Source organism: Chamaea fasciata, unplaced genomic scaffold (genome assembly GCF_029207755.1).
Source record: "Chamaea fasciata isolate MVZ Bird 193981 ecotype frontalis unplaced genomic scaffold, bChaFas1.0.hap1 SCAF_7, whole genome shotgun sequence".
NCBI lineage: Eukaryota > Metazoa > Chordata > Aves > Passeriformes > Sylviidae > Chamaea > Chamaea fasciata.
In genome coordinates this window covers 10291522-10313115 of record NW_027094092.1, presented here as the reverse complement: position 1 = coordinate 10313115, position 21594 = coordinate 10291522, and the positions used below count along the sequence as shown (strand labels likewise).

Sequence of the window (21594 nt, the reverse complement as noted above, 5' to 3'; positions counted from 1 at the left end):
GATATACCCAGTGTAGAGCTGCCATATACAGAGTGAGGTTGCAGGCCTGGGAGAGAGTCTCTGACCTGTTTGGGTTTTAATAACAAAAAAGAAATTCACACTGAAATCCAAGAAAATCCCTACACACAAACTGTTTTCCTGCAGCGCCGGACAGCGAAAGGTGACTTCTGTGGCCACAGCCACCCCTTCCTGGGGAGAGGTCCCCACCACATTGCCACACATGTGCCCCAGGGATGCCACATGGCCAGGCCAGCCTCATGTCAACATCCCCAGGGCGCTGCTGCTGACATCATCATAGTCCGTGTGTGCTGGGGGATGTTCCGAGGGCTCTCTGGCTGCTCCTGGGGGCCCTGGAGGGAAGCAGATCCCACCTTAGGGACAGCACAGAAAGGTGCCTGAGGGGGCAGGCAGCTCTGTGTCCCCCCTGACAGACCCCACCTGGGCTCTGACCACAGCACCCGTGGATCTGCTGCTGGGTCCCTGCCCATCCCCACAGCCAAACCCTGCCAGGGAGTGCCTGTGCAGAGGGGACAGGGCAGCTGTGAGCCCTCTTACCTGTGGGGAGGACACAGATCCACCTGTGTCCTGACACTCCCTGGGAGATGTCCCCAGAGCTGGCAGCGGGGGCCTCCTGCAGCACGTCCAGGACATCGTCGTAGCCGTCCGGGGTTCCCTGCTCGGGCCGGGCAGGGGGATCTGGGACAGGCACAGGGCTCCATGGCAGTGACCAGCGGCCCTGGCAGGGCTCTGGCTGTGCCATCCCCTACGGCCTGGCCACTGGCCGTGTGCTGGAGGCCCTAGGCTCCCGCAGGGAAAGGCGATGCTTCGCTGCACACTAACAAGGGGAGGACTTGTCCCCTCAGCTCCCCAGCCCAGCTGTGTCCTCTGTCCTCCTGCTCCCTGCTGGGTTCCTGCCCTGTAGCCCTACCTGGGGCTGCCTCGGTGTCACTCCCCTCCACGCTGTCCCCGCTGTAATAGGGCAGCTTCTGGAGCGATCCCTCTGACAGGGAACCTGCAGAGGATAATCAGGGACTTGGGGTTGGCCTCAAGCAGCACCACAGGTGACAGAATCTCACACTGCAGACCAAGGCTGCTGTTGGACTAAGGAGCCATCCCAGACCATGGCAAGGAACCAGAGCAGGGCCACCTGCACCCGAAGCTGCCGTGGGACTGTCAGGCAGAGCCTTCACTCCAGACAGAGCTGGGGCGCAAGGGCTGCACCCACCTGGATGACTGGGCACCTCCTGGTACTCGGGCATTGCAGTGTAGTCCAGCTCCTCATACACAGCATTGGAGACGGCATCTGCAGCTCTGCCAGGGCCTGGACAAGAGGCAGCACTTACCTGGAGCTCTGGGCACTGGGATCACCCCTGCCCACCTTCTGAGCTGCGCTGCAGGATAGAAGCCCTTGGACCCCCAAACTGTGTCTGTCACAGCCCCCACCGACCAGGACCCACCTTGGCGCCGGGAATGGCACAGCAGCACAGCCAGGGCACCCAGGGACAGGCACAGCAATGTCCCCAGAACCACACACAGGACAATTGGCACAGGCACAGTCCCCACAGCCACTGCCACGCTCGTTCTGCTGGGAAGACCTTTGGGGACATATTCAGACACTGAGGGCCGGGCTTCCCAGCCAGTCTGGCATGGGGGATGCAGGAACACGCAGATATACCTGTGCTGCTGGCACCCTCCGGATATGGGGTAGTGTCTGCCTCAGTGATGCCACCACTGTCGTCCTCACAAGCCACGTGGGCGTCCCCGTCAGAGTCACAGCTCTGCAGGTGCCAGGGTGCCGAGGGGCACGCCCAGAGCGAGCGGGCCCCGTCCTCGCAGCCCACCCAGTCCAGCCAGGCACGGGACGCCTGCTGGGTGGGGCGGGCCGACAGCTGGCCCCGGTCCCCACAGCCCAGCTGGCGGCAGACAGCGGCGCCGGTGCCGGGGCTGGTGCCGTTGGCGCACACGCGGCCCCAGGTGCCGTTGTGGGACACCTCCAGGAACCCGCGGCAGCGCCCGCCTTCGCCTGCCAGCCGCACGGAGAGATGCTCTGCAAGGGGTGCAGGGGGGTCACGGCACGGCCACCAACCCCCCGGGGCTTCTGCTGGGCTCTGCTGGGAGTGGCCGCCACTGACCTGAGCACACGGCCCCTGCCCCACCGCCGCGCACGCACTGGCGCTTTTCCGAGCGCCCGCATTCCCAGAGAGACTCCTCGCTCCCGGCGCAGTCGGGGATGTACGGCCACAGCGGACCCCTGCCGGCACCGAAGCGCCCCGAGCTCGGGGCCTCCAGGGCCCTGCCACAGCCCAGCTCACGGCAGACAACGGCAGCGTCCTGCACGTCCCAGCCTTCCTGGCACACGCTGCTCCAGCTGCCACCGGAATAGACCTCCACGCGCCCGGCGCAGTGCCCAGAGCTCCCCACCAGCCTCACCCGCCGGCTGCCTGTGGGCATGGAAGGACCGGGCTGGCCTGGGTGCCTGGGGCACCGGCACCTCCGGCCCTTCTCGGGACACCCACCTGAGCAGACGATGACCATCTCCTCAATGTTGCTGTTTGTTGCAGGGCCCATCTCTGAGACATCCTCCATCTCCTCCAGCTTCTCATCCATCTCCTCAGCGCTGCTTGTCAGCGCAGAGCCCATGCCCGAAATGTTGTCCAACTCTTCTGTCATCATGTCCACCTCACCATGCCTGCTGCTCAATGCAGTGGCTGACCCCAAGGCAGTGTAAATGTCCTTGGGAATGCCACAGCCCAGCACTGCACATATCATGTGGACATCCCATAAGTTCCACTTCTCCAGAGGCACACGACGCCAGGCTGGACTGGTTATGGTCTCCTCCAGTCGCCCATCACACAAGCTCTGACCGTCCACCAGCCGCAGGGACGTGGCAAAGCCAGCACCTGCAAAATCACCAGCAGAGTCATTGGGCTGTGGCACTGGGCTCGCACCGTGCTTCACTCCAAAACAGCCCTGCAGTCTCTGCTCCCAATTCTTGGGAGTCCCAAAAGCCCTTAAGGCTCCTCCCTACACACCTGAGCAGTTGACAGCCGCAGCGTTTCCGGGGGCACAGGGCGGCTGCCCCAGCACGGCCACGGGGCACTCGCCCGGGTGCCGCTCGCTCCCGCTGCAGCCGAAGGCGTCCGGCCGCAGCGGCCCCTCCCCGCTGCCGAAGGAGCCTCCCGGGGGCACGCTCAGGGAGCGCCCGCAGCCCAGGTGGCGGCACAGGACGTGGGCATCGGCCAGGTCCCACTCCGTGGCGCACACGGACCCCCACGTCCCCCTCACTGCCGCCTCCACTCGCCCGGTGCATCCCGAGCTGCTGTTCCCCAGCCGGAAGCCCGTGTAGGCTGTGGCAGGAAGGGCGGTGAGAAGGGTGATTGTGAGGGACCCCACCAGCCCCTCCCCGGTGTCCCCGGCACTTACGGGAGCAGATGACGCCGCCAGGGCCGCTGCAGCCCCGGCTGTGGGGCGGACGCCGGGCACAGGCACTGAGGAGGGGCTCCGTGCCATTGCACTGGAACCCCCCGTCCCACAGTGATCCCGATCCCGCCGCAAATCGGCCACTGCCGGCGATGCCGAGCGCCGCCCCACAGCCCAGCTCCCTGCACACCACCTGCGCCACCTTCATGTCCACCTGATCCTCGCACACACCGAACCAGGCCCGGCCCTGCCGCACCTCCAGCTGCCCGGCGCAGGCTCCATCACCTCCCACCAGCCGGGAAAAGCCTGCGGGAGCAGCACAGGGTCAGTGTCAAGAGATGTGCATGAACGGCCTTGCCGCCCCCGAGTCCAGCTCCTTCCTACCTTGGCAGACAACGGCAGTGTCCGCGTCATGGATGCTGCCGTTATAGGGACCCCAGCTACGGATCTCGCAGTCCCAGAGCGTGGCCTCGTACCCACCGCAGTCCACCAGGACCAGGCTGACGGGCCCGTCCCCTGCACCAAAGCGCTCACGGGCGGAGTAGGCACCGGAAGCCGAGCCACAGCCCGGCTGCTGGCAAACCACCTCGGCGTCCTCCATGTCCCAGCTGTCGTCTCCCACCGAGCCCCAGTGTCCCTGCAGCTTCACTTCCACCCTCCCGGCACACGGACTGCCACCGCCCGCCAGCCTCAGCTCAACGGCATCTGCACCGGGACACCGGCACGCCTCAGCCCTGCCCGGGATGCACCAGCACAAGGTGGCTGTCCCAGCACGGCCGGCGTGTCCCCTCACCTGTGCAGGTCACCCCCACATCCCGCTCGTGGCCGCAGAAGTGCTCGCCCCATCCGAAGTGTAGACACTCCTGCAGCTCATCCTCGCTGCCGCTGCAGAAGACGGGCTGCAGCCAGATCCGCCCGGAGCCCTGCCTGACCGGAGCGTGCGGGGACGCCTTGGCCACCCGGCCACAGCCCAGCTGCCGGCACACCACGGTGGCCCAATGGGCTTCCCAGTCGTAGTCGAAGACGCACACGGAGCCCCACTCACCGTCGTGCTTCACCTCCACGCGCCCGGCACAGCGCCCGCCGCCGTCCACCAGACGCAGCTCCCCGGAGCCTGCGGCACGGAGCCCGCTGAGCCGGGCCCGGCCCCGCCGCGGGCCGCGCTCCCGGCCGCCCGGCACTCACCCGCACACAGCTGCACGCACACCAGCAGCCCCAGCGCCGCCAGCGGCCCCATGCCACCGGCCCCGACCCAGCGCGGCCGGGCCGCGTCTCGCCTCCACCCGAGCCACTGCAGGCAGCAGCACCAGGGCAGCCTTTATCAGGAGCCTCATCTCCCGGCTGCGGGGCCGCCGCCTCCAATAACCTGCTCCGTGCCCAAATATGAGCCTCGCCTGCGCTTCTGGCGTCACACACCTCCCCACAGTGGGCTGACACCCGGATGTCCCCGGGGGGAGACAGCCCCCCTCAGCACCTGGGCTGTGGGGGCCCTTCCTCTACCCCCCGTGGCTGCACCTCTGCTGCTGGAGCCTGGCAAGAGCCACCCTGATGGGGACACGCTTCACCCCAAATCCTAGCCACAGCAGCCGTGGGACCGCACGTAGGTCGGGCACCTGCAAAGCTCAAAGGCCCATCCTTGGGGTGCTCCCCTCCCCCGCGGGGGGTGGCAGCAGCCCCCGGCTCCGCTCGGGGCTGCCAGGTGCCAGGTCCCCGGGCCCTCGCGGCGGCGCTGGCACATGGCGCTGCTGCCGCAGCTGTGGCCCCGCGCTCGCCTCGCCGCCAGGGCAGGAAGGAGGCGGTTACCCCCCGGCGGCTCCCGGCATCGCCATCGACCGCACGCGGCTCCCGACACCTGCGCTGCCACCGAGAACGCCGCGGCTCCGCGCCGCCCCTGCCCCGCCGCTCCGCGCCCCTGCAGCTCGGCAGCCAAGCACTTCAGCAAATTCCCGCCCTCCCCGTTCACCGCACTCTCTGTCAGCACACTCCCGAGGCAGGAATCCGCTTTCCCTCTTGGTACCGCGGCCCCTTCACAGCTGCGGCTCCAGCGACCCACGCTGGCCCCGCAGCTTCCCCAAACACCCACTGCCACATCCACACCAGGTTTCCTCACCCGGTCCACCCCAGGTTTCCCATGGCACGGTGGCAGGAGTCTCCATCCGTAAATCCGCTTTGTGCTAACCGCAGAGGCACAGGAAGAGCCCCAGGTGGTTTCTCCCAGGAGAGTCCCAGGCAACGGAATTGGCCTTTGACCCACTCCCATGCCAAGCACAAAAAGTCCACTCTAAAGTCTCTCTTCCTCCTCATCCTCGTCTCCTGCTGTCTCTCGCAGTGTCCCTCACCCGACCGGAGCCACGGTTTCCCCGGACCTTTGTTATGTAATGACCAGCACTTCCCGGCCTCTTGTCCGGGCTCCCATCCACAGCAAACGGAGCAGCGGGAAGTGCAGCTGCTCCCCATCCGTCTGCAGCGCAGGAATTCCTCAGCGGCACACCGTGCCGGCTCCTGGCTGTGCGGCGGCGGGAGGAGCTGCCCTGCCCCATCCCCCCGCGCTGCCGGGCACGGGGCACCGGGCAGAGTCCGCAGCGGCTCCGGGGACAGACGCAGTCACGGAGCCCAAAGCGGAGCCGGTGCATGGGGGCACCTGAACCGGGGGGCAGTGCATGGGTGGGTGGGTGACTGTTACCCCGGCCACAGGGGGCAGGAGCTCTCCGAGTCCACGGATACCACGGGGGGGCCTTGGTCGGCTCGGAGGATTTTTCCCGGGGATTCTCATTGGGCTGTGGCATTGCCACCTCACCAGCCCCTGCTGCTGCGAGGACCTGACCCATTGCTCCGCCCTTCCCACTTGGAGCAGCTCAGCAAGCAGAGGCTAAATCCCTCCTTCCCTGTTCCCCTGGCTCCCACCGGCTAGGGAGCTGCCGGCTGTCGGATGCCTGCTGCCCAGCCCTGGCCACGCAGCTGCTGGAGGGACCCTGTCTCACCTGCTTGGACCTGAGTGACAACGAGCTGGGAGCCCACGGCGTCCTGCAGCTCTGCCAGCAGCTCCGGCATCCCACCTGCCTGCTGCGGAGCCTGGGCTGAGGGCCCTGCCACGGCCCCTTCGACACCCGGCATTCCCTGAGCTGGGGAGCAGAGGCTGCGGGACAGGGAGGGCTACACAGAACCCTGCTGGTTCTGCACCTCCCTCCCCACAAGCTCTAACACCATCTCCTATTCTCCTGCATCCTCCAGGCCCAGGCTGAGCACGGACAGCCTCAGCCAGGCCCTGCTGCAGGACCTGGACACCCTCCAGGAGCTGCAACCCACCCTGAAGATCAGGAACCTCCTGGAGCGTGATGGGCCACAGGCAGGGGCCATGGCCCGGCTGCCCTGCCACCGCGGGGTCCTGCCGGGGGGAAGAAGTCACTCCCCTCCTTCAGGAGATCTCCCCTCCTTTAGGAAAAGTCCTTCCCACAAACAGAGCCATTCCCAGCCCAGATCTCAGTGGTGTCACTGGGTCTGAGCCTGCCCCAGCCGTGGGGCACACGGTGGAAATCGTGCTGCATCTGCAGGGAGGGGTCCGGGTCCTGCCCTCTCCCTTTTCCCCTCCGAGTTGCTGGGAACCCTTGTGAGCATTTGGCAGTGCCCAATAAACACCCTGCAGGCAATCCCAGCAATCTTCCAGTGCTCTTACCCCTCACCCCACCATTCCCAAGGATGTATCTGCGGTAGGCAGATCCTGCCTCACATCGCCAAGGAATGGCTGATTGTCCTAGGGTGACCTTAAGATGCTGTGTCCCCAGTCGTCTGTTCTATGTGTGCTGTACGTTGTGTTCTGTACCTTTAAGGCTGGTTCTGAGAGCGAAGCAGGGACAGGACAAGCGTGCAGTTTGTTTTGGAAAACAGCCTTCACTCCTCTGCATTTTCCTGTTCCTTGGGACCTGGGGTTTGTTGGAGGCACGGACAGCAGCCGGGGAGATAATTTTTTTCTTTTCTTTTAGTTAGTTTAGCTTGCTGAGGCAGAGAAGCACCCGGGACTGTTTTTGTTTGTTTGTTTGTTTGTTTCTGTCGGGTTTTTTTCCCTTGTGTTTGTTTTAAACCTGACCTGGACTGAAAAATCCGGGGAGACAACGGCATCTCATGCCTGCAGCACACCAGGGCCTGGACATCGGCATTTTCCCGCGCCGAAGGGGCTAGGACTGAAAAGAGACTGAGAGAGCTGAACAAACACACAGCAAGAACTTCTCTCAGTTTTGCCATCTTTCTTCAGAGCGGTGAGAAGTTTTATTGTTTCATATTATTCATTCTTTTCGCTTGTGGGCATTTTGTTTGTCAAATAAATAGTTTTTTCCACTTTTGTCTGAGGAAGCTCTTTTCCCTGACTGGTTGGGGGAGAGCCAGTTGTGTTTGCTCTCCAGAGGAATTCCATTCAGAGGTTTCCTCCCAAATTTGCCCTAAACCAGGACACTGATACGCACAGTATAGTGGTGCAAACACCAAAGTGATGTCCCACGCCTGGGAAAGAGTTTGTGGCCAGTGTTGGTTTTAATATGAAAAAAGGCAAATTCGCACTGAAATCCAAGAAAATCCCTGCACAGGGAGGGGTGACCTCTGTGGGCAGGGCCACCACTTTCTGGGGACATGGCCCCCCACCACACTGCCACACACGTGTCCCCAGGGCTGAGGCATGGCCAGGCCATCCTCATGTCAACAACCCCCGAGCTCTGCTGCTGATATCATCATAATCCATGTGTGCCAGGGGATGTTCCGAGGGGTCTCTGGCTGCTCCTGGGGGACCTGGAGGGGAGCAGATCCCACCTTGGGGACAGCACAGAAAGGTGCCTGAGGGGGCAGGCAGCTCTGTGTCCCCCCTGACAGACCCCACCTAGGCTGTGACCACAGCACCCGTGGATCTGCTGCTGGGTCCCTGCCCATCCCCACAGCCAAACCCTGCCAGGGAGTGCCTGTGCAGAGGGGACAGGGCAACTGTGAGCCCTCTTACCTGTGGGGAGGACACAGATCCACCTGTGTCCTGACACTCCCTGGGAGATGTCCCCAGAGCTGGCAGAGGGGGCCTCCTGCGGCACAACCAGGACATCGTCGTAGCCATGCGGGGTTCCCTGCTCGGGCCTGAGCTCTGAGTTCAGTCCTGGGCACTCCAAAGAGAAGCTCTGCTGGGGTCAGGCTCACCAGCTCTGTCCAGGCAGCTCCTCCCTGCAGTCAATTACATGGGCTTGTAATGCCTCGATAAATGTGTTGTTTAAATTCACAAAATGGTTTGGGTTGGAAGTGACCTTAGAACTCAGCCAGTGCTCTCAGCACATTCCAGCAGCCAGCTGGGCACATTCTTTCCTCTTGGGATGAGGATTAAGGATGTCTCTGGTGAGATCTGTCTTCTGGAGAGCAGGGACAATGCCTTTGTACCCTGGAGCATGAGTCAGAGGCTGCAGGTAGCCCTGGGCAGTTGCATTTGCTCCTGGTGGATGAGGATGATCAAACAAGAGTGGATAGATCAGGATCAGGAGCTTGAAGAAAAATGCCCAACTGACCAAGGAGTCCCCAAATGCTCACAAATGGTGTCCTGAGTGGCCCAGCCAGACTTAGGAAAGCACTGAGTATGGAAATAAGTGCTTGCTGGTGTGTCAGGAGCATGGCTGGGCTGGAGGAGAAGTTGTCTGGGCTGGGCACTGACCCTGCTCCTCATGGGCACAGGGCACAGGCGGGACAGCAGAGAGCACACGGTGCGAGAGTCCCACCAGGACAGGGAGCTGGGCAGCTGTCCCAGGGAGAGCCCATCCTTCCACAGCCCCTTCACCATCCTGACCATCACCAGGGAGCCTGGGAGCAAGCACGGAGCCAAGGATGGAGCCCTGGGAACCGGCCAGGGATGTGGCAGTGCCAGCATCGGAGCAGCCACCGCCAGCACCACGGCGCTGTTTGAACCTGGCAGAGATGGGCAAACCCCGCAGGTCGTGGTGCTGGTGGAGGCCCCGGGGATGGGGAAGACAACCATGGTCAGGAAGCTGGTGGTGGAGTGGAGAGAAGGGACACTCCACACACAGTTTGACTTTGGCTTTGGCACTGACTATTTGTGTCTTCTGCAAAGCTGTTACAGTTCTGCCTGCTTTATCTCTGCCGAGGACAGGATGAAAGACACAGGAAATGTAGAGTTGGGTTCAGTCTTGGTTGTTTATTATATCTTATCTATTTACAGCATTTACAGTCTCACGAAGCGTGAGGTCCAACCTGGCAGGGAAAGAAACGAGAAAAACTGAGACCTTCTAATATTTTCCAAGGATATTTAAGAGATAACTGCCCAATACCAAAGTGACACCTATATTATTTATGCTTCTCACCCAATAATGACCATTTGAGGTCTGCAATGCACACATCTTTCACCCAATTAGAGAAAACCACCCAAATACATGAAGAAGAAAGAAGCAGAAGGTGAAGAAGAAGGACTCAGACAACACCCTGAATCCTGCATCTTGGCACCCACACACCACTATATACCAAAACCCCAAACTTAAGTTTTCACACAACACCATTCCAACTACACACCCACAACCTCAGTGCTATCACACAATCTCGGAGGCCTGTTCCAAGGCCTCAAGTCAAATGTGGTGCCTGCCTGAGGGTCAGCACCCCTCAGCCCAGAAAGCCTGAAATTTCCAGTGTCCAGGGTTCCAACACAAACCATGGTCCTTCCCATGGAAGCCACTGTGGCACACCTGGTTTCACAGTGCTGTCCTGGTGTGCGAGTGCCGGCTGGGAAGATCCTGGATGGCCACAAGAGGATCCTGTTCATTTTGGATGGCTTCCAGGCCCTGGGGTTTTCCTTCGTTCAGCTTGGAGCTGAGCTGAGCTCTGACCCCAGGGACGTGAAGCCACTGGAGCTCACCCTGATGAGTTTGTTGAAGAAGACAGAGCTCCCCAAAGCCTCTTTGCTCATCACCGTGAGGCAAACAGCTCTAGGAAGCCTGAGGAGGTGCCTGAAGGGTGAGTGTTACATGGAGATACTGGGATTTTCGGTAGCCAGGAGGCAGGAGTATTTCCACAGGTATTTTGAGAACCCCAGCAAAGCCAACATGGCCTTCAGGTTCGCCAGAGGCAATGAGATCCTGTCTAGCTTGTGTGTCATCCCTGTCAGGAGCTGGACCATCTGCACCATCCTTGAACAAGAGCTCTGTGGGAAGAAAAACCTCCTGGAATGCTCCAAAGCCACCACAGGGATGATGATGTTCTACCTCTGCCAGTTACTGAAGCACAGGGATAACACACAGGTCCTGCGGCAGTTCCTATTCCAGCTTTGTTTTTGGGCTGCCGAGGGTATCTGGAGGCACAAGGTCCTCTTTGGGGAGAAGGAAATCAAGGACTGTGGCTTGGACCAGCCAGGTCTTGTCCCCTTCTTCCTTAGTGAGAGGATACCAGGGGAAGGAGAAGACAATGGCAGTGTCTATACCTTCACTCACCTGCACCACCAGGAGTTTTTGGCAGCAATGTTTTACATTCTGGAGGACGATGGGGAAAAGATCAGCAGACTGGGGAGGCTTGAGAGGGATGTAAAACAGTTCTTAGAAATCTACAACAAGTCCAGAAAGGATTTGAACGTCACATGGAGATTCCTCTTTGCTCTGCTCAGCCAGAAAGCCATAGAGTACATGGACAAAACCATTGGGTGCAGAATGTCAGCACGAGCCAGGGAAGAGTTGCTGCTGTGGCTTCAGGGGAAGCACAGAGACCTCTCCCACCCTGGCCAAGCACTGAAGGTTTCAGAGATGGACACTTTGCACTTCTTGTTCGACACCAATGAGAAGAGCTTCGCACAAAGTGCCTTGGCTCATTTCACCGACCTGGACTTGCGGGGCACCAAGCTGACCCTGTACGACCAGATGGCTCTTTCCTTCTGCATCCAGCACTGGGCTGAGCTGGGCTGTGTCACCCTCCAGGGATGCCCCTTTCACTGGCAGCATCATCAGGCACAGCTGGATGCCGCATCAGTGCCTTCGTTAGTCCTGCTCCTCCTCACTTGAATGACTCAAAAGGACAAAGATTTCTCTTCATCTGCCTCAAAGGATGATTCAGCTTCTCCCTCCCGAGCAGTAGCTTGGCCTTTCCCTGTGTGTTTATTTCCTCGGCAGAGGATTTACTTAATCCTGGGGAGAATAAGGAACACATGGGCTCCTCCATCCACTGCCCACTGTGGGATTGAAGGTGATGGAGCTTCTTGGCTCCACCTGGCCAGGTGCCCTGGTGCCCAGCTCTCACTCTGGCTTCCTGCCCCCCTTTTCTTTCATCAAGAGTAATCCCTGATGCTGGAATGTTAAGTGCACTCTGTGATTGGCCTCACATCTGTCTCCCAGCTGCTTCCAGCAGCAATGCTTGAAGCCCTTCACATCTCCAAAACCACCAAGGTCCCTCCGGAGGAGCCCTCCCGTGCGCTGGAGGCTCTGCTCGGGTTGGGGGGTTGTGTGCCAGTGTCGGAGCCTTGAGCTCCCGGCACCGCCGAGGGCTGCCCGTGCCCCGCGGCTCTGTTCCCCTGCAGCTCTGGAGTCTCGGCAGCCGGAGCACATCCCAATGGCCTCATCGAGCGGCGGCGGCGGGAGGAGCTGCCCTGCCCCATCCACCTGCTCTGCCGGGCTCTGCAGCACCGGGACAGTGCCCTGCAGGGGCTCCGGTGAGAGATGCATGTGGAGCCCTGACCATGGCTGGGATCTGGACTCTGGGTGGGGGCACCCAAACCACGGTGCAGTGGGTGAGTGGCTTGGTGCTGCCCCGCTGCTCCCTGGGGACACTGGCAAGACCCTGTTTAGCTGAGGGTGGGTGTTGTCCCTCAGGTTTGGAGAGCAGGTGAGCAGCCAGGACGGGTGAGGTGTGCTGAGCCCCCGTTCTCCGTGCTCTCCCACAGGCTGCAGTGGTGCCGGCTGTCCGAGAGCTGCTGTGCAGAGCTGGCAGCGCTGCTGGTGGAGCACCCTGGCCTGGCCCGTTTGGAGCTGGGTGACAGCTCGCTGGGTGACAGTGGCGTGCGCCTCCCTGTCAGGGCCTGTGGACTCCGGGCTGCTGCCTGCACATCCTGCTGTGAGAACCCCTGGCATCCCATGGCCATCTCTGACCTGGGAACTGGGGACGTGCCACAAAGGGACCCCTGGGGGGTGGCACCGTGCCTGTGTCCCACTCTTCCAGGCCAAGGATCTGCAAGGGTATGGCACTAGGGTGGGGACTGCCACCATGGTGGGAGGGCAATGAGGACACCCAGGAGGCTCTGAGGGTCTTTCCCGGAGATTCCCATCAGGCAGCGCTATTCCTGCATCACCAGCGCCTGCTGCGAGGACCTTGCCGCTGTGCTGAGCATCGACACGTGCCTGGAGGAGCTGGACTTGTCCTTCAGCGAGGAGCTGCGTGAGGCCGGCGTGGAGCTGCTGTGTCAGGGGCTCCAGCACTGTGCCTGCCCACTACAGACACTGCGGGAAAGGGGCTGCGAGATGGGCCAGAGCTCCCTCCTTCCTAGCCAGAGCTTTCTCCTTCCCACCTGCAGCAGCTCAGCAAGCAGAGGCTAAATCCCTCCTTCCCTGTTCCCCTGGCTCCCACCGGCTGGGGAGCTGCCGGCTGTTGGGTGCCTGCTGCCCAGCCCTGGCCACGCAGCTGCTGCAGGGGCCCTGTCTCACCTGCCTGGACCTGAGTGACAACGAGCTGGGAGCCCACAGCGTCCTGCAGCTCTGCCAGCAGCTCCGGCATCCCGCCTGCCGGCTGCGGAGCCTGGGCTGAGGGCCCTACCATGGCCCCTTCCATGCCCGGCATTCCCTGAGCTGGGAAGCAGAGGCTGCGGGACAGGGAGGGCTGCACAGGCATCCCTGCTGGTTCTGCACCTCCCTCCTCAGAAGCTCTAACACCATCTCCTATTCTCCTGCCCAGGATGAGCACGGACGGCTTCTGCTCAGGTGGGTGTCCCAAGAAGGACCAGAGGTGTCGGTGCCCAAGGCACCCAGCACAGCCCGGTCCTTCCATGCCCTCCGGGCACTGCAGCCCACCTTGAAGATCAGGAACCTCCTGGAGCGTGATGGGCCACAGGCAGGGGCCATGGCCCGGCTGCCCTGCCACCGCGGGGTCCTGCCGGGGGGAAGAAGCCACTCCCCTCCTTTAGGAAAGGCCTTCCCACAAACAGAGCCATTCCCAGCCCAGCTCTCAGTGGTGTCACTGGGTCTGAGCCTGCCCCACCCGTGGGGCACACGGTGGAAATCGTGCTGCATCTGCAGGGAGGGGTTCGGGTCCTGCCCTCTCCCTTTTCCCCTCCGAGTTGCTGGGAACCGTTGTGTGGATTTGGCAGTGCCCAATAAACACCCTGCAGGCAATCCAGCAATCTCCCAGGGCTCTTCCCCCTCACCCCACCATTCCCAAGGATGTGTCTGTGGTAGGCAAATCCTGCCTCACATCGCCAAGGAATGGCTGATTGTCCTAGCGTGACTTTAAGATGCCTGTATCTCCAGTTGTCTGTTCTGTGTGTGCTGTACGTTGTGTTCTGTACCTTTAAGACTGGTTCTGAGAGCGAAGCAGGGACAGGAGAAGCGTGCAGTTTGTTTTGGAAAACAGCCTTCACTCCTCTGCATTTTCTTCTTCCTTGGGATGGTGTGTTCGTTGGAGGCACGGTCAGCAGCTGGGCAGATAATTTTTTTTTTTCTTTTAGTTAGTTTAGCTAGCTGAGGCAGAGAAGCACCCGGGACTGGTTTTTTACCTTTTTTTTTCTTGCGATTGTTTTAAGCCTGTCCTGGAATGACACACCTGGAGAGACAACGGGATCTCATGCCTGCAGCCCACCAGGGCCTGGACCTTGGCATTTTCCGGTGCCGAAGGGACTGGGACTGATAAGGGACTGATAAGAAGCTGAGAGAGCTGAGCAAACTCACAGCAAGGACTTCTCTCAGTTTTGCCATCTCCCTTCAGAGCGGCGAGAAGTTTTATTGTTTCATATTACTCATTCTTTTTGCTTGTGGGCATTTTGTTTGTCAAGTAAATAGTTTTTTCCACTTTTCTCCGAGGAAGTTCATTTCCTGGACCGGTTGGGGGAGGACCATTTGTATTTGCTCTGAAGAGGAACTCCATCCAGAGGTTTCCTCCCAAATTTGCCTTAAACCAGGACACGGATATACACACGATATAGAGGTGCTAACACGAAAGTGAGGTCCCACGCCTGGGAAAGAGTTTGTGGCCAGTCTTGGTTTTAATAAGAAAAACAGGAAATTCACTGAAATCAAAGAAAATCCGTACACAGGAGCACTTTCCCTGCAACACTGCACAGGGAGGGGTGACTTCTGTGGGCAAGGCCACCACTTCCTGGGGGCAGGGCCCCACCACACTGCCACACACATGTCCCCAGGGATGCCACATGGCCAGGCCATCCTCATGGAAATGTCCCCACGGTGCTGCTGCCGACATCATCATAGTCCATGTGTGCCGGGGGATGTTCCGAGGGGTCCCTGGCTGCTCCTGGGGGACCTGGAGGGGAGCAGATCCCACCTTGGGGACAGCACAGAAAGGTGCCTGAGGGGGCAGGCAGCTCTGTGTCCCCCCTGACAGACCCCACCTGGGCTCTGACCACAGCACCCGTGGATCTGCTGCTGGGTCCCTGCCCATCCCCACAGCCAAACCCTGCCAGGGAGTGCCTGTGGAGAGGGGACAGGGCAGCTGTGAGCCCTCTTACCTGTGGGGAGGACACAGATCCACCTGTGTCCTGACACTCCCTGGGAGATGTCCCCAGTGCTGGCAGTGGGGGCCTCCTGCAGCACGTCCAGGACATCGTCGTAGCCGTCCGGGGTTCCCTGCTCGGGCCGGGCAGGGGGATCTGGGACAGGCACAGGGCTCCATGGCAGTGACCAGCGGCCCTGGCAGGGCTCTGGATGTGCCATCCCCTACGGCCTGGCCACTGGCCATGTGCTGGAGGCCCTGGGCTCCCGCAGGGAAAGGCGATGCTTCGCTGCACACTAACAAGGGGAGGACTTGTCCCCTCAGCTCCCCAGCCCAGCTGTGTCCTCTGTCCTCCTGCTCCATGCTGGGTTCCTGCCCTGTAGCCCTACCTGGGGCTGCCTCGGTGTCACTCCCCTCCACGTTGTCCCCGCTGTAATAGGGCAGCTTCTGGAGCGATCCCTCTGACAGGAAACCTGCAGAGGATAATCAGGGACTTGGGGTTGGCCTCAAGCAGCACCACAGGTGACAGAATCTCACACTGCAGACCAAGGCTGCTGTTGGACTAAGGAGCCATCCCAGACCATGGCAAGGAGCCAGAGCAGGGCCACCTGCACCCGAAGCTGCCGTGGGGCTGTCAGGCAGAGCCTTCACTCCAGACAGAGCTGGGGCACAAGAGCTGCACCCACCTGGATGACTGGGCACCTCCTGGTACTCGGGCATTGCGGTGTAGTCCAGCTCCTCGTAGACAGCGTTGGAGATGGCATCTACAGCTCGTCCAGGGCCTGGGACAAGAGGCAGCACTTACCTGGGATCACCACTGCCCAACCTCTGAGCTGTTCAATGTGGGCCCAAGAACCCTCAAAACGGGTCTGTCTCAGCCCCCACCCACCAGGACCCACCTTGGCACTGGGCACGGCACAGCAGCACAGCCAGGGCACCCAGGGACAGGCACAGCAATGTCCCCAGAACGACACACAGGACAATTGGCACAGGCACAGTCCCCACAGCCACTGCCACGCTTGTTCTGCTGGGAAGACCTTTGGGGACATATTCAGACACTGAGGGCAGGGCTTCCCAGCCAGTCTGGCATGGGGGATGCAGGAACACGCAGATATACCTGTGCTGCTGGCACCCTCCGGATATGGGGTAGTGCCTGTCTCAGTGATGTCATCACTGTCGTCCTCACAAGCCACGTGGGCGTCCCCGTCAGAGTCACAGCTCTGCAGGTGCCAGGGTGCCGAGGGGCACGCCCAGAGCGAGCGGGCCCCGTCCTCGCAGCCCACCCAGTCCAGCCAGGCACGGGACGCCTGCTGGGTGGGGCGGGCCGACAGCTGGCCCCGGTCCCCACAGCCCAGCTGGCGGCAGACAGCGGCGCCGGTGCCGGGGCTGGTGCCGTTGGCGCACACGCGGCCCCAGGTGCCGTTGTGGGACACCTCCAGGAACCCGCGGCAGCGCCCGCCTTCGCCTGCCAGCCGCACGGAGAGATGCTCTGCAAGGGGTGCAGGGGGGTCACGGCACGGCCACCAACCCCCCGGGGCTTCTGCTGGGCTCTGCTGGGAGTGGCCGCCACTGACCTGAGCACACGGCCCCTGCCCCACCGCCGCGCACGCACTGGCGCTTTTCCGAGCGCCCGCATTCCCAGAGAGACTCCTCGCTCCCGGCGCAGTCGGGGATGTACGGCCACAGCGGACCCCTGCCGGCACCGAAGCGCCCCGAGCTCGGGGCCTCCAGGGCCCTGCCACAGCCCAGCTCACGGCACACAACGGCAGCGTCCTGCACGTCCCAGCCTTCCTGGCACACGCTGCTCCAGCTGCCACCGGAATAGACCTCCACGCGCCCGGCGCAGTGCCCAGAGCTCCCCACCAGCCTCACCCGCCGGCTGCCTGTGGGCATGGAAGGACCGGGCTGGCCTGGGTGCCTGGGGCACCGGCACCTCCGGCCCTTCTCGGGACACCCACCTGAGCAGACCAGGGATGCCCCATGAGGGAACTCAGCTGGTGCAGTGGTCATGTCCGAGTTATCATACCAAAAGGGATAGTTGCTCTTCTCAGGCAGATCGGTGGTCATCCCCTCGATTCTTTTGATCACCCTATCTATGATGGCCTTCTCCGTCTCGTTGATGTACTCCAGGTAGGTCGTACCACGGACAACATGACTATTGTCCAGTCCACCACAGTCCAGCTCCCAGCACACATTGCTGAAATTCTGTATGATCAACACCTCTCCTGGCACTCGGCGCCAGACCCCGCTGTCTATGGCCAGTTCCAGAAACCCATCGCACCGGGTCTCACCCTCCACCAGCCGCAGGGACTCGACAATGCCTGTAAAATGGCCAGACTCAGCTCTTCATCCCAAAACATTCCAGGATCTTCTCATCGGAATTCTTCAGAGTCCCAAAAAGCCCTTAAGGCTCCTCTCTCAGGTGCCCTACACACCTGAGCAGTTGACAGCCGCAGCGTTTCCGGGGGCACAGGGCGGCTGCCCCAGCACGGCCACGGGGCACTCGCCCGGGTGCCGCTCGCTCCCGCTGCAGCCGAAGGCGTCCGGCCGCAGCGGCCCCTCCCCGCTGCCGAAGGAGCCTCCCGGGGGCACGCTCAGGGAGCGCCCGCAGCCCAGGTGGCGGCACAGGACGTGGGCATCGGCCAGGTCCCACTCCGTGGCGCACACGGACCCCCACGTCCCCCTCACTGCCGCCTCCACTCGCCCGGTGCATCCCGAGCTGCTGTTCCCCAGCCGGAAGCCCGTGTAGGCTGTGGCAGGAAGGGCGGTGAGAAGGGTGATTGTGAGGGACCCCACCAGCCCCTCCCCGGTGTCCCCGGCACTTACGGGAGCAGATGACGCCGCCAGGGCCGCTGCAGCCTCGGCTGTGGGGCGGACGCCGGGCACAGGCACTGAGGAGGGGCTCCGTGCCATTGCACTGGAACCCCCCGTCCCACAGTGATCCCGATCCCGCCGCAAATCGGCCACTGCCGGCGATGCCGAGCGCCGCCCCACAGCCCAGCTCCCTGCACACCACCTGCGCCACCTTCATGTCCACCTGATCCTCGCACACACCGAACCAGGCCCGGCCCTGCCGCACCTCCAGCTGCCCGGCGCAGGCTCCATCACCTCCCACCAGCCGGGAAAAGCCTGCGGGAGCAGCACAGGGTCAGTGTCAAGAGATGTGCATGAATGGCCTTGCCGCCCCCGAGTCCAGCTCCTTCCTACCTTGGCAGACAACGGCAGTGTCCGCGTCATGGATGCTGCCGTTATAGGGACCCCAGCCACGGATCTCGCAGTCCCAGAGGGCGGCCTCGTACCCACCGCAGTCCACCAGGACCAGGCTGACGGGCCCGTCCCCTGCACCAAAGCGCTCACGGGCGGAGTAGGCACCGGAAGCCGAGCCACAGCCCAGCTGCTGGCAAACCACCTCGGCGTCCTCCATGTCCCAGCTGTAATCTACCACCGAGCCCCAGAGTCCCTGCAGCTTCACTTCCACCCTCCCGGCACACGGACTGCCACCGCCCGCCAGCCTCAGCTCCACGGCATCTGCACCGGGACACAGGCACGCCTCAGCCCTGCCCGGGATGCACCAGCACAAGGTGGCTGTCCCAGCACGGCCGGCGTGTCCCCTCACCTGTGCAGGTCACCCCCACATCCCGCTCGTGGCCGCAGAAGTGCTCGCCCCATCCGAAGTGTCGACACTCCTGCAGCTCATCCTCGCTGCCGCTGCAGAAGACGGGCTGCAGCCAGATCCGCCCGGTGCCCTGTCCAAATGGGGCGTACGGGGACGCCTTGGCCACCCGGCCACAGCCCAGCTGCCGGCACACCACGGTGGCCAAAGGGGCTTCCCAGTCGAATACGAAGACGCACACGGAGCCCCACTCACCGTCGTGCTTCACCTCCACGCGCCCGGCACAGCGCCCGCCGCCGTCCACCAGACGCAGCTCCCCGGAGCCTGCGGCACGGAGCCCGCTGAGCCGGGCCCGGCCCCGCCGCGGGCCGCGCTCCCGGCCGCCCGGCACTCACCCGCACACAGCTGCACGCACACCAGCAGCCCCAGCGCCGCCAGCGGCCCCATGCCACCGGCCCCGACCCAGCGCGGCCGGGCCGCGTCTCGCCTCCACCCGAGCCACTGCAGGCAGCAGCACCAGGGCAGCCTTTATCAGGAGCCTCATCTCCCGGCTGCGGGGCCGCCGCCTCCAATAACCTGCTCCGTGCCCAAATATGAGCCTCGCCTGCGCTTCTGGCGTCACACACCTCCCCACAGTGGGCTGACACCCGGATGTCCCCGGGGGGAGACAGCCCCCCTCAGCACCTGGGCTGTGGGGGCCCTTCCTCTACCCCCCGTGGCTGCACCTCTGCTGCTGGAGCCTGGCAAGAGCCACCCTGATGGGGACACGCTTCACCCCAAATCCTAGCCACAGCAGCCGTGGGACCGCACGTAGGTCGGGCACCTGCAAAGCTCAAAGGCCCATCCTTGGGGTGCTCCCCTCCCCCGCGGGGGGTGGCAGCAGCCCCCGGCTCCGCTCGGGGCTGCCAGGTGCCAGGTCCCCGGGCCCTCGCGGCGGCGCTGGCACATGGCGCTGCTGCCGCAGCTGTGGCCCCGCGCTCGCCTCGCCGCCAGGGCAGGAAGGAGGCGGTTACCCCCCGGCGGCTCCCGGCATCGCCATCGACCGCACGCGGCTCCCGACACCTGCGCTGCCACCGAGAACGCCGCGGCTCCGCGCCGCCCCTGCCCCGCCGCTCCGCGCCCCTGCAGCTCGGCAGCCAAGCACTTCAGCAAATTCCCGCCCTCCCCGTTCACCGCACTCTCTGTCAGCACACTCCCGAGGCAGGAATCCGCTTTCCCTCTTGGTACCGCGGCCCCTTCACAGCTGCGGCTCCAGCGACCCACGCTGGCCCCGCAGCTTCCCCAAACACCCACTGCCACATCCACACCAGGTTTCCTCACCCGGTCCACCCCAGGTTTCCCATGGCACGGTGGCAGGAGTCTCCATCCGTAAATCCGCTTTGTGCTAACCGCAGAGGCACAGGAAGAGCCCCAGGTAGTGCCTCCCAGGAGAGTCCTAGGCAACGGAATTGGCCTTTGACCCACTCCCATGCCAAGCACAAAAAGTCCACTCTAAAGTCTCTCTTCCTCCTCATCCTCGTCTCCTGCTGTCTCTCGCAGTGTCCCTCACCCGACCGGAGCCACGGTTTCCCCGGACCTTTGTTATGTAATGACCAGCACTTCCCGGCCTCTTGTCCGGGCTCCCACCCACAGCAAACGGAGCAGCGGGAAGTGCAGCTGCTCCCCATCCGCCTGCAGCGCAGGAATTCCTCAGCGGCACACCGTGCCGGCTCCTGGCTGTGCGGCGGCGGGAGGAGCTGCCCTGCCCCATCCCCCCGCGCTGCCGGGCACGGGGCACCGGGCAGAGTCCGCAGCGGCTCCGGGGACAGACGCAGTCACGGAGCCCAAAGCGGAGCCGGTGCATGGGGGCACCTGAACCGGGGGGCAGTGCATGGGTGGGTGGGTGACTGTTACCCCGGCCACAGGGGGCAGGAGCTCTCCGAGTCCACGGATACCACGGGGGGGCCTTGGTCGGCTCGGAGGATTTTTCCCGGGGATTCTCATTGGGCTGTGGCATTGCCACCTCACCAGCCCCTGCTGCTGCAAGGACCTGACCCATTGCTCCGCCCTTCCCACCTGCAACAGCTCAGCAAGCAGAGGCTAAATCCCTCCTTCCCTGTTCCCCTGGCTCCCACCGGCTAGGGAGCTGCCGGCTGTTGGGTGCCTGCTGCCCAGCCCTGGCCACGCAGCTGCTGGAGGGACCCTGTCTCACCTGCTTGGACCTGAGTGACAACGAGCTGGGAGCCCACGGCGTCCTGCAGCTCTGCCAGCAGCTCCGGCATCCCACCTGCCTGCTGCGGAGCCTGGGCTGAGGGCCCTGCCACGGCCCCTTCGACACCCGGCATTCCCTGAGCTGGGGAGCAGAGGCTGCGGGATAGGCAGGGCTACACAGAACCCTGCTGGTTCTGCACCTCCCTCCCCACAAGCTCTAACACCATCTCCTATTCTCCTGCATCCTCCAGGCCCAGGCTGAGCACGGACAGCCTCAGCCAGGCCCTGCTGCAGGACCTGGACACCCTCCAGGAGCTGCAACCCACCCTGAAGATCAGGAACCTCCTGGAGCGTGATGGGCCACAGGCAGGGGCCATGGCCCGGCTGCCCTGCCACCGCGGGGTCCTGCCGGGGGGAAGAAGTCACTCCCCTCCTTCAGGAGACCTCCCCTCCTTTAGGAAAAGTCCTTCCCACAAACAGAGCCATTCCCAGCCCAGCTCTCAGTGCTATCACTGGGTCTGAGCCTGCCCCACCCGTGGGGCACACGGTGGAGATCCTGCTCCACCTGCAGGGGGAGGAATCCGGGTCCTGCCCTCTCCCTTTTCCCCTCCGAGTTGCTGGGAACCCTTGTGAGCATTTGGCAGTGCCCAATAAACACCCTGCAGGCAATCCCAGCAATCTTCCAGTGCCCTTACCCCTCACCCAACCGTTCC

General features: G+C 62.8%; 1 protein-coding gene across 1 annotated transcript; it reads right to left on the bottom strand.

The window, feature by feature from the left end:
• Nucleotides 1-28: 28 nt before the first annotated feature.
• LOC136291634 (antigen WC1.1-like) lies at nt 29-19212 on the bottom strand. The gene is made up of 27 exons (XM_066186794.1): nt 19087-19212; nt 18695-19015; nt 18286-18606; nt 17905-18207; nt 17514-17828; nt 16653-17399; nt 16196-16567; nt 15978-16115; nt 15765-15860; nt 15468-15551; nt 15095-15235; nt 14800-14910; nt 13065-13205; nt 6402-6542; nt 5988-6061; nt 4606-4711; nt 4214-4534; nt 3805-4125; nt 3424-3726; nt 2517-2900; nt 2133-2441; nt 1676-2047; nt 1458-1595; nt 1226-1321; nt 929-1012; nt 556-696; nt 29-350 (listed from the first exon to the last, which is right to left on the bottom strand). The coding sequence occupies exons 1-27, from the start codon at nt 19136-19138 to the stop codon at nt 256-258; spliced, it is 6027 nt and encodes a 2008-aa protein (XP_066042891.1). The 5' UTR covers nt 19139-19212; the 3' UTR covers nt 29-255.
• Nucleotides 19213-21594: the final 2382 nt, after the last annotated feature.

Coding starts and splice junctions, on each gene's coding strand:
- LOC136291634 (XM_066186794.1), bottom strand. CDS start 19,138: ATGGGGCCGCTGGCGGCGCTGGGGCTGCTGGTGTGCGTGCAGCTGTGT. Junction 6,543..13,064: donor TGTCACTCAGGTCCAGGCAG/GTGAGACAGGGC, acceptor TCTGCTCCCCAG/CTCAGGGAATGCCGGGTGTC. Junction 4,712..5,987: donor GCCGCTGCGGACTCTGCCCG/GTGCCCCGTGCC, acceptor TGCTGCCTGCAG/TGGCTCGGGTGGAGGCGAGA.